At 35.2% G+C, this 18,011-nt stretch overlaps 1 protein-coding gene across 7 annotated transcripts in view; it reads left to right on the forward strand.

Annotated features, from left to right (window-relative positions):
- Positions 1-18,011, forward strand: part of TMEM196 (transmembrane protein 196) — a 216,320-nt gene that overhangs the window by 160,491 nt on the left and 37,818 nt on the right. For 2 of the 7 annotated variants that reach the window (XM_040644211.1, XM_008686370.2), the window contains exon 1: positions 7,970-8,116. The exons of 4 other annotated variants lie outside the window; for them this stretch is intronic. In XM_040644211.1, coding sequence (XP_040500145.1) covers positions 7,970-8,116 — 147 coding nt within the window. Of the gene's footprint in view, positions 1-7,969; positions 8,135-18,011 lie in introns of those variants that run through there. One more of the 7 variants, XM_040644212.1, reaches the window with a different exon arrangement.

The raw sequence follows: 18,011 nt of genomic DNA on the forward strand, positions 1-18,011 counted from the left end.
ACAGACATAATTATCCTCTAGTACTTGGTTCTTATTGGAACACACGTGTTGTACTTTAAACAGTTATACATATTTTTACTTTAGAGAAACAGGGACAGGTTAAGACTCCCTATCATCAGTGACCTGGACCATTTTTTATGACCTTGAAGGGACTTGGAAATTTCTCCTGTAAACATTGGATGTGACACAGTCATGAAAATTGCAAGATATTTGCATGATTATGGCAATAAAAATAGTATTTACTTGTTTTTTGTTATTCCAGAAAATAGAATTGAGTGCAGTGGATGGAATTCACCAAAACGTAAATGTTGGTTTACTATGCAGACTTTTTAAAATATAGTCTGTTCCTGGTGACGAAGAGTTGAAGAAGAGGTCAGGAATGTGGTAGAAAGGATCTAAATATAGGATGAAATCAAACAAGAGGGTTTCTTATGGCTCTATCAATTCTACCATGGCTAATCTACTTTTTGTGTTTATTAATGCAACCTAACAGCTTGTTCTTATCAATTTCTTTGCCCCTGAAATAATTATGTAAATGGTCACTCAGTTGAGAAATACATAACAAAAGTATTATATCTTAGCACTCATTTTTTAAGTGTAAGGGTATCAGAAATTAGAAATGGGTGTAGATTGAGAAGAATAGGTATTAACTCTTTCTGAATGTTTGGTAGAATTCTCCTGTGAAGCCATCTGGCCCTGAACTTTTGTTTGCTGTGAGTTTTTTGAGTACTGATTCAATTTCTTTACTGGTTATCAGTCTGTTCAAGTTTTCTATTTCTTCCTGTTTCAGTTTTGGTAGTTTATATGTTTCTAGGAATTTATCCATTTCTTCCAAGTTTTCCAATTTGCTGACATATAGTTTTTCATAATATCCCCTTATCATTGTTTGTATTTCTATGGTGCGAGTTATGATTTCTCCTCTCTTGTTTGTGGTTTTATTTATTTGGGTCCTTTCTCCTTTCCAATAAGTCTGACTAGAGGTTTATCAGTTTTATTAATTTTTTCAAAAAAACAGCTTCTGGTTTCATTGATCTGTTCTATTGTTTTTAGTTTCTGTATCATTTAATTCTGCTCTAATCTTTATTGTTTCCTTCCTTCTGCTGGTTTTAGGTTTCGATTGTTCTTTTTCTGGTTCCTTTAGGTGTAAAGTTAGGTTGTTTATTTTTAAAGAACTAATAAAACTCAATACCCCCAAAACAAATAATCCAATTAAAGAATGGGCAGAGGACATGAACAGACATTTCTCCAAAGAAGACATCCAGGTGGCCAATAGACACATGAAAAGATGCTCAACATCACTCATCATCAGGGAAATACAAATCAAAACTACATGAGATGTCACTTCATACCTGTCAGAATGGCTAAAATTGACAACACAGGAAACAGCAGGTATTGGTGAGGATGGAGAGAAAGGCGAAACCTCTTGCACTGTTGGTAGCCAACTGGTGCAGCCATTCTGGAAAGCAGTATGGCATTCCCTCAAAGAGTAAATAATAGAACTACCCTACAATCTAGCAATTGTACTAGTAGGTATTTACCCAAAGAATACAAAAATACTAATTCAAAGGGATACAGGCATCCCGATGTTTATAGCAGCATTAGCAACAGTAGCCACATTATGGAAACAGCCCAAGTGTCCATTGATAGATGAATGGATAAAGAAGAAATGATGTGTGTATATACAGTGGAATATTACTCAGCCAATAAAAAAGAATGAAATTTTACCATTTGCAGTGACATGAATGGAGCTAGAGAGTACCATGCCAAGTGAAATAAGTCAGTCAGAGAAAGACAAATATCATTTCACTCTAGTGGAATTTAAGAAACAAAACAAATGAGCAAAGGGAAAATAGAGAAACAAACCAAGAAACAGATTCTTAACTGTAGAGAACAAACTGGTGGTTACCAGAGGGGAAGTGGGTGGGGAGATGGGTGAAACAGGTGATGAGGATTAAAGAGGGCACTTGTGATGAGCACTGGGTATTGTATGGAAGTGTTGAATCACTATATTATACACCTAAAACTAATATTACACTATATGGTAACTAACTGGAATTTAAATAAAAACTTAACAAAATAAAAATAAAAAAGAAGTGTCATTTCCAGCTGTAAGAATTCGGGCCTTCTCCTTTGTTTTAGCTATTAATTTTCTTGGCTGTGCTGGAATTGGAAACTCTGTATGTTGCAAGATATCTCTGGTCTCAATTGCAGAAACAATGCAAAAACATTGTTTCTGATTACCAATATATCTACCACTATCATGCTCAGTATTCCTTTGTATAGACCCAAGTTTCCTTCTGGCATATTTTAATTCTGCTTGAAGAATATTTCTTTTAATATTTCTTATGGTGAATATCTTATGTCTTAATAAATTTACTAAGTAAATTCTCTCAGTGTTTGGTCTGAATGAACCTGTTTTCCTTTCATTTTTTAAGGCATTTTTCTGTGTATACAATTCTAGGTTAATAGAGGTTTTTTTGTTTCTTTTTAAATTTCAGTACTTTAAAATGTCATTCATTTGTCCTCTTTATTGAATAATTTTAGATGAGAAGTCTGGAATTCCTGCCTCTTTTCCCCTGCACATAATGTGTCCTTTTTCTTCTGGCTGCTTTTAATGTTTAATCCTTATCACTGGTTTCCAGCAATTTGATTGTGATATACCTTGTTGTGTTTATCCTACTTGTGGTTTATTGAGCTTCTTGGATATGTGGGTTAGTAGTTTTCACCACATTTGGAAAATAATAAGCCATTATTACTTCAAGTATTTGTACTTGCCTCTTCTTCTAGAATTTATATTATATCTGTGCCTCACGTCTTGAATTGTCCTACAGGTCAATGAGTCTCTCTCTCTCTCTCTCTTTCAGTCTTTCACTTTTGGCTTTTCAGTGATTTAATTTGTATTGCGGGTTTTGCGTTTTTGGTGTTTGGGGATTTTTTTTTTTTTTTTTTTTTTTTGCTGTAATTCTTATTTCTATTGTTGTATCTTAATGTTCACTGATCTTTTCTTCTTTAGTGTCTAATCTGCTATTACTTTCAAACGTACGGTTTTTGATTTCAGAAATATAATTTTTCATCTGTAGGAATTGTACTTTGTTGTTATATCTTCAATTTATATAGTATCACATTAATGGTTTCCTCTTCATCTTTGAACATATTTCCAATATTTATGATAGAGATTTTAAAGTGTTATCTAATTTCATCATCTCTGATATCTCAGTTAAGATCACATTTTTCAGCTTTTTCCATATTTCAGATAATTGGGTAGTGTATACTGTGACTTTTACACTGTTGAGTGATGTTTGTCATTTTCCTTAAGATGTATTAAACTTTGTTAAGTTACTTACAGAGTAGACTGATACTTTAGAGGCCTGCTGTGATGTATTTTCGGGTCAGAAACAGAGTTACCTTTACTCCAGGCGTAGGTTAGCCCTATTACGTATGAGTGCCCCACCTGAGTTCCACTGAAGGCTGAGTGTTCAACAAAGACCCTTGTTGGCTGCTATGAACCTTAATGTTCCATGACATCTTGTAAGCTTCAGATTTTAGTTCTCTAGACATTCTGCTTCTAGTCTTATGGAGTTGTACTCCCTGGTTGTGGTTAAGAATTGAACAGCAGACTCAAGGGATCCCTGTGGAGATCTCTTTCTCCATGAAATACCCTCCCCTCTAGTACTTTGTCCTGAAAATAGCCTCCAGAAACTTTGCTATTTGCCCCAGAAACTCAGTAAGACCACCATGTTCTGCTTGGTACTCCGTTTCTTGTAGAAAGACCAGGACAGAAAACCTTGCTTATTTCTCCTCTCCAGAGATTACAGTGCTGCACTGCTTGTCATACAGTATCTGAACAGTTTATTTGAATGCATTGTATATAGTATGAAAGTAAGTCCAGTCCCATTTTTTCCATAATGGCCAGGAGTAGAAATACCCACACTTTATAAAGAGTAGAAAGCGCTATAAAATACATCATTTGTCAGGTTTTTTTCATGTTTAAAAGTTGTTAGTAATCAAAGGATATTTCAGACAAAAATGGGAAATTGTGATAAATACAGTACTAAGTACTACTATACTTTCTCAAATTTTCTTAAGCACTGACAATATTAGATAATGACTTCTAAGATCCACTATCACTAGAAGACAAAAAAAATTTCAATTTTAATTATCTCTGCTTCTTGATATTTAAATAAGAACAAATATCTTCAAAATATTGTTTTCTTTTCTCCCTTTTTAGCAGAGTCACTTTATCAAATCCTAAGTCTTAAGGTACAATCATTTCTAACCACATTGACAAGAATATTAAGATATAAAATAGACCCGTAACACTTAAAAACTGCTAAATGGTTTATAATGATTCTGTGATTTTTCTTTTCCTTAATCTTTATACTTCATTGGTCATTCAGTCCAGTGCCTAAGGTCACCATACAATTTAGTTTATAAAAGCTTAAACAGTTTAAATCAGATCCCAAAATTAATCAGTTTAAAATTTTGACCTTTTCAGTTACTAAATCTGTATTAGCGATTGAGTTGTTTATTTCATCAACTTCATTAAATTAAGACAGGTGGTATTTGTGTACTAACTCTTGGATTTTCCTTTATCCATGTATTAAAATTTCTATAAATCTTATTTGGGAAGATGAAGGCATGGGTTTCTCAGAACTCTTAAATACTTATTGGCAGAACTTAGGTCCTTAAAGATGGCAATTATGAAGGATTTTTTTCTGATTAGCTAATAAATTTAATAAGAATTATTTTAAGTTACCTACATGTTCATATTCACTGTATCATATACAAGCCAGCAGGTGGCAAACTTGAGATTTTTTTATAACATGGCTCTTATTGAAGATGTACAAGTATTGAGCCATCTATTGCTGGATCTCATGAATAGCTTTTTTGGTGTAACATGACATAAGAAAAATTAAACCCTCTAATTGTAGAGCCATTGGTATTTGGATAGCAATATACTCTAATTATGCAAGTATTTATTTAGTTTTAATTTGATTTTCTACTTTACCCTATAATTCTTTCTCTAACAAATAGTTTTGAGAGATAATAGAATGCCAATTTGAATCCATTTTTGTTATGGTTTCCATGACTATGAGTAAATTTTAGTGGTCCTTTTGTTTACTTTGGGAGGAACTTTATATCATTTAAAAGGGCATGCAAAATCTACTTTGTTCCCAGAACAGGTCATATTCTTTTGAAAGTTCTAACAGCATTGATCCCATGTTTTTAAACATAAAACATAATTTCCTGTGGATAATTATTGTTTTTATTTATTCCTATAAATGTTTCTGTTTAAGTGTGATTCACTGGTCGTCATTGATATGTGAAGATGGATATAGTTTCTTCTATATACTCTTGATTTTCAAAAGGTTTGGGCTTTGCACCAATGATCAAGGATCATTCAAGATTGGTTATATTCAGGCATATTAAGCTTTGGGGTATATAAGTAAACATATTTCTAGTCATCACATTCAGGAATAATTCAAAGATAATATATGACTTACTCATTTCTTTCTCTCTTTGAAATCCATCTATTGTTAACACTACCTGTATGTCTTCTATAAAATTAATTTCCCTTCCTGTAAGTTACACTCCTTCCAAATGTCTGCATTAACCAATCTATTTTAACAATTACTGTAGCTTGTTATTCTCTTTCAAATGGAGAAGAGTTAAAAAAAAAAAAAGGAAAAGCAGTGACTAAACACAAACCAAAGTTAGGCAATCTAGATACTTCATTATTTCTACATATAAATTGGATCATTTAGATGGCTTCTACAAGATTTAAATAAAATAAACTGTGCTTCATTAAAACCAAAAAGTATTTGAAGGATTCTAACAATTGGCTGTTTGGCAGACTGAGTTTTCAAGATGTGGAAAATGAATTCACTAATTAGTCAACATAAATGTTTGAGTTGTGCCCCAAATATCACAATAACTGAGGACTGTCTAAGGCCTAATAAGTTATAATTCTTCCTGCTTTTATATTTTTAAGGGAAGAGAACTCAATTTTTTTTTAAAATGTAGAGTATAAATATATCAAAAAGAAAGTAAATTGTAGTGTAGAATTGAATTTAAACTATTAAACAAACCCTGAACCAAATTTAAGAAAACTGAAATCGGCGTTTATGCTATAGATTGTGTATCATTCAGCTTTAGTGAGCTCAGCATCGGGGCTTAAAAAGAGAAACTTCTAATCAGAAAGATGCCTGCACTGCACTAGTCTGCATGTATTCAGAGGTCAAGATGTCCTGATTTTGTGTAATGTTTCCGAACTCAATTGTCCTTTGTTCTATTTTCCTTCAATCTATCTCCACCTGTGAAACCCAGTTTTTGAGAAAGATGGGTCATACCCCAAAACACCTTCTCATCTCCCAGCTTCCTGAGTCTTCCTGATGAACTACCTTGTGATTTTTCATGAGGTAAAATCAGGGACATGAAAATGGGGTCCAGACACAGCAATTCCTAGACTTCTAGAACCCCGTGTGCATCAGACTACAACACAATAACACTCAAGCAAGGGTTGGCTCCTGCCCTAATGATTCTGAATGACTGTCAGTTGTTCAGTGAGCCAAATTTTCGTTTTTAATAATGCCCTTTACAGTGAAATACTTAAATGTATACACCTCTTGAATTTGAATGAGAACACATGCTCCCAGTCATGCTCAGTCTGGCGATGTATCTCAAAAGCATAGCATTACTGCGGGGTAAGAGCAAGCATCTGGGGGCTGGAAAGGAATCACCACCAATATCCTCACAGAAGAGTGTCCCGGCCAATTGCGTCTCCACACCACCGACAGGCAAGGGACAGGTCGTGACAATGGAGAGTTGGCCCTCCTTACAAACAGGCTTGAGTCTAGCTCTTTAGAAAGATATGTTCCTGGGTGAGAGTCCTTGAGAGTCCTAGTGAATTTAGGAGTCTGGCCTTTCTCCACCCCTCTGCTCTTTCTGCCTGTCTTTGCCCACTGCGCCCCCACACTACCCCGTGTACACGCAGAAGAAAGTTTTACACAGAATGAGCCCCACGTTGACGTAGGCATCCCTCCCCTTCCATCTGGATAAAAGCCCAGAAGGGAGCAAGTAGGGGAGATGCAGAGGTAGGGATCCTTTGGATCGCTGTGGTCAGGGTCGCGAGGCGGGGCTGATCAGAAGCCAGCCAAGAGTATTGGTTCTAGACCCACAAATATATCAGGCTTTTCCTTCCTCCATCAACCTCTCAAATCCCAATGAGGTCACTGAAATGAAGGAGAATCAGACCAAGAGAGAGGGGGGAGAAGAGGACGACGACGAGGGAGAAGAAACCCAGACGGAAAAAGGCCGTCAGACAAGGTCGCTTTTTCTGGCGACACAGCAACTGCGAGGAGCGTGGTACTGAATATATCCGCCCGCTCAGCCTGGGGACCAAAGGACTCGCAGAAGCACTTTGTGTTACCACGAAAACAAAGGAGAGGAGACGAAGGAGGGGGGGGAGAGAAGCTCTGAGCAGTTCCGCTTTGGATCTCCGGGAAGCAAGGTTCATCTCCTCCGCAAGAAAGGAAGGGGAGCCTGAAGAGTCTGGGAGGTTAGAAGGGAGCTGGTTTCCTGCGGAGACTTGGGACGCGGCAGAACTCTGGACAGCGCCTCGAGAGCGGGGCTCCTTGCTCCTGGCTCCTCCAGGTTTCTGGCTCCTTCTTGAAAGCCCTTCTACCCGCGCACTCTCCTCTCCTGGACTCCGACCACCGAACCCAGGAAAAATCCTACGATTCCTGTCTGAACGTGTCAGGGGGTGGAGCGACTCTTTTGCTTCTGGCCCGATCCGGGAAGAGGGTCTCCGGTTCTGGAAATCTAGTCCTTGTGGATAATGCTTCGCTGGTGAAGAAAGAAAAGTTTTGGGGTCTGGTAGGGGGCGGAAGGGGTAAGGAGGATAGTGGAAGGAAGAAGGTGGATGGTTGGTTTCCCTCTCTGATCTGGAAGGAATGATGACCGAGGAAGGATGTGCACCAGCGGCCAGATTATTGGGAGCCTCTTGGTGCTCTCTGTGCTGGAGATAGGGCTGGGGGTGTCCAGCGTGGCCGTGGGGGCGGTCAGCTTCAGCCTGGCCCTCCGAGAGCACAAGCCGCAGCTCGGAGACTCGTCCCCGGTATGGAGCGGGGTGTGTGTACGTTGAGCCATTTCACTCTCTCTTTACCTCTTTACGGTGATGGTCAGTGTGCGTGCGTTAGTCACTCCCTCCCTGGGGAAGAAAATCATAAATCTCCTCTGGCTTGCATGTAGGTTCTTATTGGCAGACTCTGCCTCTTTATGTAGTCCTTTCATTTACTAATTGTTTTTTTCCCCCTCTTACCTTGGCTTAAGACCAAATTAAATGGCTTTGTTTAAAGTTGGGGTGGGGGAGGGGAGTTTCCACTGGCTGAAGCTGTATAAGGCTGCCTAGTGGCGCTGATTAGGGAGTCACACCTGTCAAGGGCAGACTCACTTAGCCTGTTTCTTTTACAAGGAAAATCAAAATGAAAGTGTTACATCATTTTCTTGTATCAGGAACAAGCAAGGGTAGATTTATGCATTTATTTCTCGGCAACAGTGTCCAGGGTAGACTAAAAGCAACACTGATAGAACAAAAAGAGATGTGTGAGTGTAAAAGGAGTATTTTATCCCAGAAAACATTGCTCTTAATCTTTCTTTGCTAGCTTTCTGATACTTTACATCTAAACACTCTTTTGTAAGTTGTAGACAATAAGTTAAACAATAAATGGTATGATATGCAACAACATTCTGATTGGAGAATAACTCAGTACCTAATGCTCAGAGAAAATAAAATTTCCTCTAGGTCAGATTCAGACCCAATGACCTTCTTGTTTGCTTTGGGTGGATCTCCAGGAAAGCCTCATAGACCCACTCTTTCCACCAACAATCAATAAAATAACTGCACTATTCCTAGTGTGGGCCTAATTGTGAAAATAATTTTTTCTTCTCCTTTAAGTTATATAGCTGCTATATCCTTCTTGGTTTCTAGCTTGATTCCAGTTTCCAAGATAATTTAATAGGATGCTATTCTGTCACTGATGATCAATAGGTGTAATTAACAATTACGGTTTGGTTATTTGTGCTTTGAGTCACTGAGGAAAAAAAATGACTGAGTTTAAGAAAAATCATTTCAAAGTAATTCATTTTTGAGGGAAGTTCTAGCATTTTAAAAACTGGTACACTTGTGCTTTGAAAAAATAGTTTTTATATTTTAATTTTTCAACATGAGGAAAATGTTTTTAAATGGGAGAAGTTAAAAGAAAAAGTAAAAATGGTACTCAGTTCTAACACTGATTTTTTCCTAAGAATCCTTGTTCTGAATTCACTAAGTTACTATAAACCTGCAAATAATTACCTTTTTCTTTATTACATAATGTTTATCAATATACACTTTAAATTTAAATATGAAAAGCTAAAAGGCAATCCTTAAATTTGGTTATTTTATATCCTACATGTTATTATTATTTAAACAGAAATAGACTTTAAAACTTCAATCAGACAATTGTCAAAATGAAATATACCAACATTTAAAACAAAGGGGAGAAAAAGTGACCTTTTGATGGCTTACAAGGGAGAAGCCTCAATTACTCTTCAAATCACTTCCCCTCTTAAATGTGAGAAATTGGGTGAATAAACATAGGTTGTCTCTAAATAGTATTAAAGTATCCATTTTATCTCCAAGAATTAAAAAAAGTGGCTACATTTGCTTGGCATCACATGAGAAAAATAATTATTTTTTTTCTTGCCAGACTATTTACCATTATCTAAATTATCTACCATTTTCCTTTGCTTCTTCTACATACCAACATATGTATTTGTACAAAAAAAAATAAATTTTTGAATCAGCTCAATAAAAAACAAGTAAAAGAATAATATATATAGTCATTATCATAAAGAATTAGTTCCTTTTCAACTGGTTCTTTAGAGTAACCAAAATTCACCTAGTATCCTTGAACAATAGTTTCGAATACTGTTGTCTGATTCAATAAAAAAATTTAAAAAATTTTTAAATTCAATTTTTAAAAATTGAATGAATGGATTTGAAACTAGGATGCCCAAACGGGTCACTTTTTTGATCACTTTTATAAACTCAAGTTAAAAAAATCAAATTTGTGAAGAAATACTCAGTTTTGATCATTACTTATTACATTATAGACTTGCTAAATTGATTTTTTAAGTTGTTTTTCCGGGGTCATTTGTAATATAGTCTGAATTATCTCATATCTGTCAATGATGAATGCACTTAACCAATATCAATAGAGGGCTTACCATGTGCATGTTACTATTTAACACAAAGACTATTAAGATGAATCAGAATACCTAGCAGAGCAAACGAGAGGAGTACATCACTAACTTTATCAGTGGTGAGATATTAAAGTTTTACCTCAGAGAGATACAGGAGCAGATAAAGGGGAGAGAAGTTGGGGAAGTCAATGAAATATCTGTGAGAACAATTGTTTTCTCTGGATCTTGACAGTTTACTGGGACTTGTAATTTATGTATCACAGTGTTAAGTAATGCATCACAGAGTGAAATCTGAAGTCTACCTGGGTGCAGATTCCAGATCTGTCATTTACTATCTGGATGACTACCGAAGTTTCTCATATTCTGTAAAATAGGGTTGTTAAAAGGCACAAATGAAATAATGCTCTTAGTAAATGCATGGTGTGTAGTAAGCATTGAATAAATGCAAGCCATTAATATTGGGTGCATAGACTGGAAGTGAAGGGGATGAGAAAGGAGAGACTTTCAGGCAGCCTGGATAAAGGCACAAACTGGGATGGTATGGGTTATGTTCCAGGTGGAATAGGCTCTTCTGTTTTTCTGAGGTTCATGTGTAAGGGGAAGATAAGGATGGAAAGAGTGGTTGGAGCCAGACTATGGGAGGCTGTGTGCCAGTTGAAGGCAATAGATTTATTTTCTCATATTTTTAATAATAATGATAATAATAATAATACCAATTCTTACTTCCCAAAGAGATTCAAGGAGATGCAGAGGAAAACTAGATAAAAAATTATTAATCTCTTTGGGATTTTATGAGTTTAAAAATCTGTATTATTTTTGAATACTAGATAGGATTTCATAATAATTAACCTGGCACGATAACCACAGTCTATAATCAGAGTGTGTTTTGATTGGTGCCATGAAGTTTTTTTCAATACATTTTTGTTATTATAAGATCTTTGAATTAAATTTTAGAAGTCAAATAAAACTGTACTATGAAGCGATTACCTTTTATGTATGGATTCTGACATCGTAAGCTTTTTATCTAGATCAAGTGCACTAAGAATTCAGTAACTATTTTGATTTTTGAACCCAAATATACACATTTTTTTAAATGTGGCTTAAAAATGAAATAGTAAAATAAAATAAAGGGCTCAAAAATCCATGGGATGGATGCTTATATTTCTAGTCACTATTTCATAATCAGGCAAGGGTGCTTCCTGTTATCAGTTTAAAAGTGTGGGCAATTAGCGGAAAAAAAATTATTTCACTATAATTACATAGAGAAAGAAAGCTATAAATGCCTTATTGGATTTTTGCTTCTTCTTATTCATTTGTTATAGTTAATATAGTCACCTGTTGAAAGCATAAAAGAAGGCATTACTGCTAGATAACAATGAGGCAACCATTGGGTAAACTGCTTTGGAAAAGACAGTCATGTGAAATATAATTGATGTGTAAGATTTATTGACAGAGTTAAATAGACAAGGCTATGTTTCCAAGTTGCTATGTGATAGTCACTTTTCTCAGTCTCCATTGCATCATCTCTAATGGAAATGGATTGTATTTAGTAGTACACAGATTCATGGTTCCAAGAGGATTTATTTTGTTGTTGTTCTAGATCGGCATTTAGAAATATAGAGATTCAGATGGTTGTGTCCAGAACAACATCTGGTGCTAAGTTGTGTTTGATATATACCATGCCAAATTCCATCCATCCATAGCTGATAATTATTCTATAAATTAAAGGTATTAAAAGGAAATTTTCTTTTTTTTAGATTTTATTTATTTATTTGTCAGAAAGTGAGAGAGAGAGAGCATAAGCAGGGGGAGTGTCAGGCAGAGGGAGAAACAGGCTCCCCAATGAGCAAGGAGTCCAGTACAGGACTCGATCCCAGGACTCTGGGATCATGACCTGAGCTGAAGGCAGATGCTTAACCGACTGAGCCACCCAGTTGCCCCTAAAAGGAACTTTTCTAAGCCTTGTTTACCCTACATGTAAACATAGTCTTCTTAAATATTAAAAAAAAAAAAACCCTTTAAATCATAGAAAGTTTGAATGATTTTTGTTGCTTATTTTCTAGATAATACTTGCTTTGTATATTATAACTTTCTCCACTTAATAAATCTGGTACTTTAGGTGACTGAAATTTATAGCATAATCAAGGCTACCTGTTATGTGGACTCCTGATTCACCATGGCAACAACCCAGCCAACTGTAGGTTTGTGTTGAAATTCATCTACTGTACATTCTGATCCATACCATAGCAATATAAGAGGTGCTATATATAAATGAGAGCTGCCTCAAAGCATTATTTTTAATAATTAAATCTAGTCCAATTCATTTAAGGAATAACAAAACAAGGTCAAAGAAACCTCTCAAATATTTGAAGTTACTTCAAATGTATAAAATTTGAAGCTAGTATGTCTCTAATCAGATGATATATCTCTTTTCTCCAGATTCAAAATATATAACATGAAGGATTCATATTTCCTAGCATGAGATGAAATCATTGCCCCATTCTCATAAAAAATTACAAATATACATTTATAACCAATTTTACAATTAGTTTCAATCATATAAGTAATTCATGCATAAATTCTCATTTCCAAGGGTTAAAAAAAATCAAAACTGAAGTTCTCTACCACCTCATCAAAATTAGCCACCGTTATAAATTTAGTGTGTAATCTCACAGATATTTCCCCACATATAAATGGTATCATTTGAACATATGGATCAATTTTAAGTTTTTGGATATAATAAAGCCCATTTGTGGACTCTGTAAAGCCCAGATAAAGAATCTCTTCCTTATCTGATTCACGCTGTTATTCTTAAGTGCCACTTTTATCTACTGGGGTTAGGACTATTAGATACTTGGCAATTAAATCAGTTAGACAAGCCAAACTACTAGGAAGTGTAGTTATTATTCAAGGATCCATATTGTGTGCCAAAGAAACACAAAGAAAATGTCTATTTCTGGTGTTGATTGGTAATGCTATGATAGAAGAAAAAAGGTCACTTTTGCCATTACCTGATGAGATATTTTGTTTTAGTCTGTATTTCATCCACATGTAAGTGACTTGTGTTTGAATTTCTACCTAGAGCCTATGACAAATTCCGTCTCAGGATTTGGGCCCTTATTCAAGGGTATAATTGATCTTGAAGATTTTGGCATAGAAATATTAGGGAATAATTGATAATAATTGTCTTGGTCACCCAGTTGTTGACAATTTGCTTGACAGAAACAATTGAATAAAGTAAAATCCTTTTATTTGGATGATTTTGCTTAAAACACTCAAGTTGGCTTTAAGTATTAACATGATTATTAACCAGATCATCCAATATATCCTTCAAATATGGCCAAGAAATTTAACATTTTGTATATTCACCTAGCCCTCAGATAATATTTAATTCTGTTGGTAGATGGGAAGCATAGCCCAGCCATCCAAACTGAAATGCTTGTCTTCAAAAATTCTATAAAAACTAGAATCGATTTTGGTGAATGTGTGTGTACACACCCACTGAAGGGGGGAAAACCCCAACAATTTTATGTCCAAATGATGTTGGGTCATTTACTTGTAAAGTAAACAAAATTTCATTTTACTACTGCACTATATATATTTATATATAATCTTATTCATTTAAATGGCATTTATATATATGAATAATTAAGCTCAGAGTCTTCAAAAATATTTGACTTTACTGTCCTAGTAATTTAGTAAAGTTACCAGGTATTCACCGCGCAGATAAATGTTCATTTCAACATTCCAAGTGGACAATTCCAGTATAAATGGATGGTAGTATATAAAGACTCTCATTCAGCATATTTCTAGGAGAGAGAGAGAAGAAATTGTATGACTACTTTTCTCTGTGATATAGGAAATCATGCAGTTCTTCTCATGAATGCAGATCTAATCTATCTATACTTTATTCAAATTGAATGACAAATTGGATCCATATATCTCACTCCAAATAACTGTGCTGCTGGATCACTTATGTTTCTTCATGAAGTCAAGGGGAGAAATACCAGTACCGGTTCATGGGTTACTGTCAGTACCAAGCCTGGCACAGAGTGTTCAGTGAGCATTCGTTGCTTCTTTCCTTTACTGCCCTCATGCTGTCCTATGACTGCCTGGGACCTAGAACACACTAGTACTGCACTCGTTCTCAGCATCTCTCCAACACCCTCAAAAAAACTCTATTTTTTTCAACCGAAACCTCACACTTTATTAAAAGAAATAAACTCAAAATGAATCATAATTCTTAATGTAGACTTAAAATTATAAAACTTTGAGATGAAGCCACAGGAAAAAATCCTTATAGCCTAGAATTAGGCAAAAGAGGTCTTACACAGTGGCTAACTGAACATAATCAACTTTAATTTAACTCATCTTTTTTTCTTTATAATATGCGTCATTAGCTTTTGATTTAATTCATGTATATATATTAACAACTGCAAAAGTGTATCAGAATATCTACATTAGAGAGGTCATGTAAAATATTCAGCTTAAAACTGAATGGGGAAACAACTGCTGGCATAAGACACATAAAAATATTCAATAATCAGACAAATTACACAATTATCTAAGTTAGGCAAGTCAAACAGTGTGGATATAGGAACCACTATTTATGCCACTAAACAAAGTCCTTGAAAACATTTAAACTCTATGAGCTCTTGTCATTAGGCAAAATAAAAGTACAAATTAGTATTTCTAATAAAGATACTTAATATCTTGGAGACTTGTATAGTTTTGCTTGAACGACCCAAGTACTTTTGAAGCAATGTTTGTTATGCTGTAATATTAATAGATACATCAATGAAATATCTAGATTTCAACAGTGATTCTTGTAACATTAATTAGTGCTCATGGTTTTTAGCATCAGTATCAAGACTCCTGAGATAAAATTCTAAGTTCCATTAGTTCATGATCTGTTAGATACTGGACAAAATTATGTGGTCAAGACAAAAAAGAAAATATTAGTGGTTAAGAAGGCCACCTTAGAAGACAGGGTGCCTTGAGCTACTTGCCCTGTAAAAATAATACAAGACATGATTTATTATTAGTTAACTGTGCTCCAGATGCTTTTATATACATTAGTATTTCCAGTCTTAACAACTCTATGAAGAATGTAGTATTTTATAAAATTTATGTAGGGAAAAAGACTTACCTAGAACCCACTGTTATTTAATCACCTGAGTTAGTATTTAAAGCTGACAGTCTTATTTTAAAATCTGTACTTTTTCTATTGCATTGTGTGGAACTTGGGAAATTGTCATGAAAAAGTCATTTGCTGAGGTCTGACCTCATTATTTGCTTCCACCCTGAATATATGAGTCAGGCGAAATGGCATAAAGATCAATCCCCCTCACTGTTTATATCTATTTCCCAGAAGAGACCGGCATAGTCAAGAGATCAACAAGCACAACCTTTGTATTCCCAGAAGAGTTTGAAATACTAGACTAAATTGTTCCTACCTTTAGAGCTGAGGCTTTAGCATTAAAAAGTAAAACAAAATTATGCATCTCAAATGATCATTAAATATTATGAGAGCAAGTCAGGAAGACATAAAACAACATATTTAAACATAGTTCATAATGAGAGTTATCAGTGAAGGGTCAGGGTTGACTCCCATGTGGAGGAAGATCTTTATCCAGGCCTTGGAGGTGGGCAGCTTTCCAGTGGGCAGAGGAGAGAAGAAGATGTGCTAAGCAGAGCTATTAACATGCGTAAAGTCATGGAAGGAACGATAAAATGGGGAATTTGTGGAGTATTGAGGAGACTAGACTTGTTAAAGCAAAGATATGTTCACATAATAACTGGCAAGTAAAGATCTAATTCATCAGAGTACAATGGGACCAGCTTAAAAGGTCCTAAAAGAATAAGAGTAGTCTGCCCTTGATTCCTAACTAAACGTGGTGAACTCTGCTGGGTAGAACTTGATAATCATGAGGCCAGGGGGGCTGGGCTAGGCATTACTGCTCAGTTTCAAGGCAAAACACCAGCCCTTGATTCTAAGATGTGTGGCCTGTTTCAAAAGAAAGACTTGAGGGAAATCTTGGGACTTGAGGGAAGTATAAATCTATCATCAGAAACCTAACCCCATTTCAAGTGACTTTCCTGATGACGGTGCATTAGTAAGATCATAATTTCCTTGTGTTGAATTATTCTTACAGCTGCCTGACATATAAAAACAAGTTCATTTATTTAATTGGAGATATCAGCATGACATTAAGAAATGAAAATAGATTTTGAAGGTAGTAAGACTTGGGTTCAAATTCTAGCTCTAGTATTTGATAGTTGTTTAAGCTTGAGTGAATTACATTATCTCTCTAAGCAATCAGCTAACTTAACTGTAAAATAGCAATACTACTATCTATCTCATGGAGTTCAAAAAATTAAAAGTAATACTTATATAAAGGGTTTAATACATATTAAGTGTTTAATAACTATGCCCACAGCAATGACTGCATGCTAGTGCCGTATTTCTGGAAAATCAATTTTCTGTATGTGGCTTCTATTTGTGTATTAATAGATGATTTATTTTTATATGTTCTGAGGGGGAGCTTCTTGTAAGGCCACTGATGAAGTCGATCTTGGACTCAAGGCTTGGTAACAGTTAAGTCATATACTCTTTCTTAGAAAACATGTACTTTTCATAACCAATTTTGAGCATTAATAGTTGTGATTTAGTGTGCATGTCTCAGGGTCCTAGGAATATTCTCTAGGTCAATATTGGGATAAAAAGGTACAATTTTTGTTTGTTCTACCAAATGAAGATGTGTATTTGATTTTACCATTATTTTTTGGCTGGGCTGTTGGAATTCCTAGTTCTTTCTACTCGTTCACCACCAACTATTTTTGTATATCATTTACTCTGAGGAATTAAGATAATAATGATATTAATGACATTAATAATAGTAACAATGGCAGCTTATATTTACAATATACTACATCGCCTAAGAATTCCAACAGCTTTGTTGTACCATTCATCTCAGCAGATGAGGTTTTTCACTGAAGGGATGAGCACCTAAAGAATTTAGGATTTAGTGATTTAAATCACCTGAGGAAAGAATGTGTACGTGTGTGTATGTGTGTGCATGTGTACATGCCATGTGCTCATATGCGTGTGCAGGGGAGATGACGAGATAAGAAATTCATACAAGGAAGTTAATAATTGTCACTGATACACAATGTATGCAGCACTTAGGCTGCTAGTACCCTGATTTGGGTGCAAGTTCACAATGTTGTGATCCTCTATGAGCTGCAGCTTATTTCCATTACTGGCTGGCTTTCCGAAACTGCCGGGCATGTTGGATGGACATTCTTCTATGGTGTTGACAATTCTTGGGAAGAGTATAACTTCTACTCTCTAGTCCCCTGGAGTCCCTGGCTGTTTTCAATTCTGTGAGAACAGGTCACAAATCATAGACTAAAAGCTGGAATGTACCCAAGGGAATATTTTTTTTTGTTTCATCCTCACCCAATCAATCTTCTACATTATAAACTTTGTTGTATTTTCCACAAGTATTAAGTTGTGGGTGTTATATTTGAGTGTTATCCAAATACATTACAGCATCCACATTAATTTTACTCAAAAGAGACAAGAAGAAATCTCAAACATATAAATGTAAACAAAAATAATGCAAATTGGGATAACCCACGTTAATGTAACATTACCTTAAGCAAATACAAATACTTACTAAATTATTATCATGAAGTAGATGATATAGAGCTCCTGTATAATTTTATATATATGTATATATATAAATAGTGTGTGTGTGTGT

The sequence above is a fragment of the Ursus maritimus genome, unplaced genomic scaffold (assembly GCF_017311325.1).
Source record: "Ursus maritimus isolate PB19 unplaced genomic scaffold, ASM1731132v1 scaffold_3, whole genome shotgun sequence".
Lineage (NCBI taxonomy): Eukaryota > Metazoa > Chordata > Mammalia > Carnivora > Ursidae > Ursus > Ursus maritimus.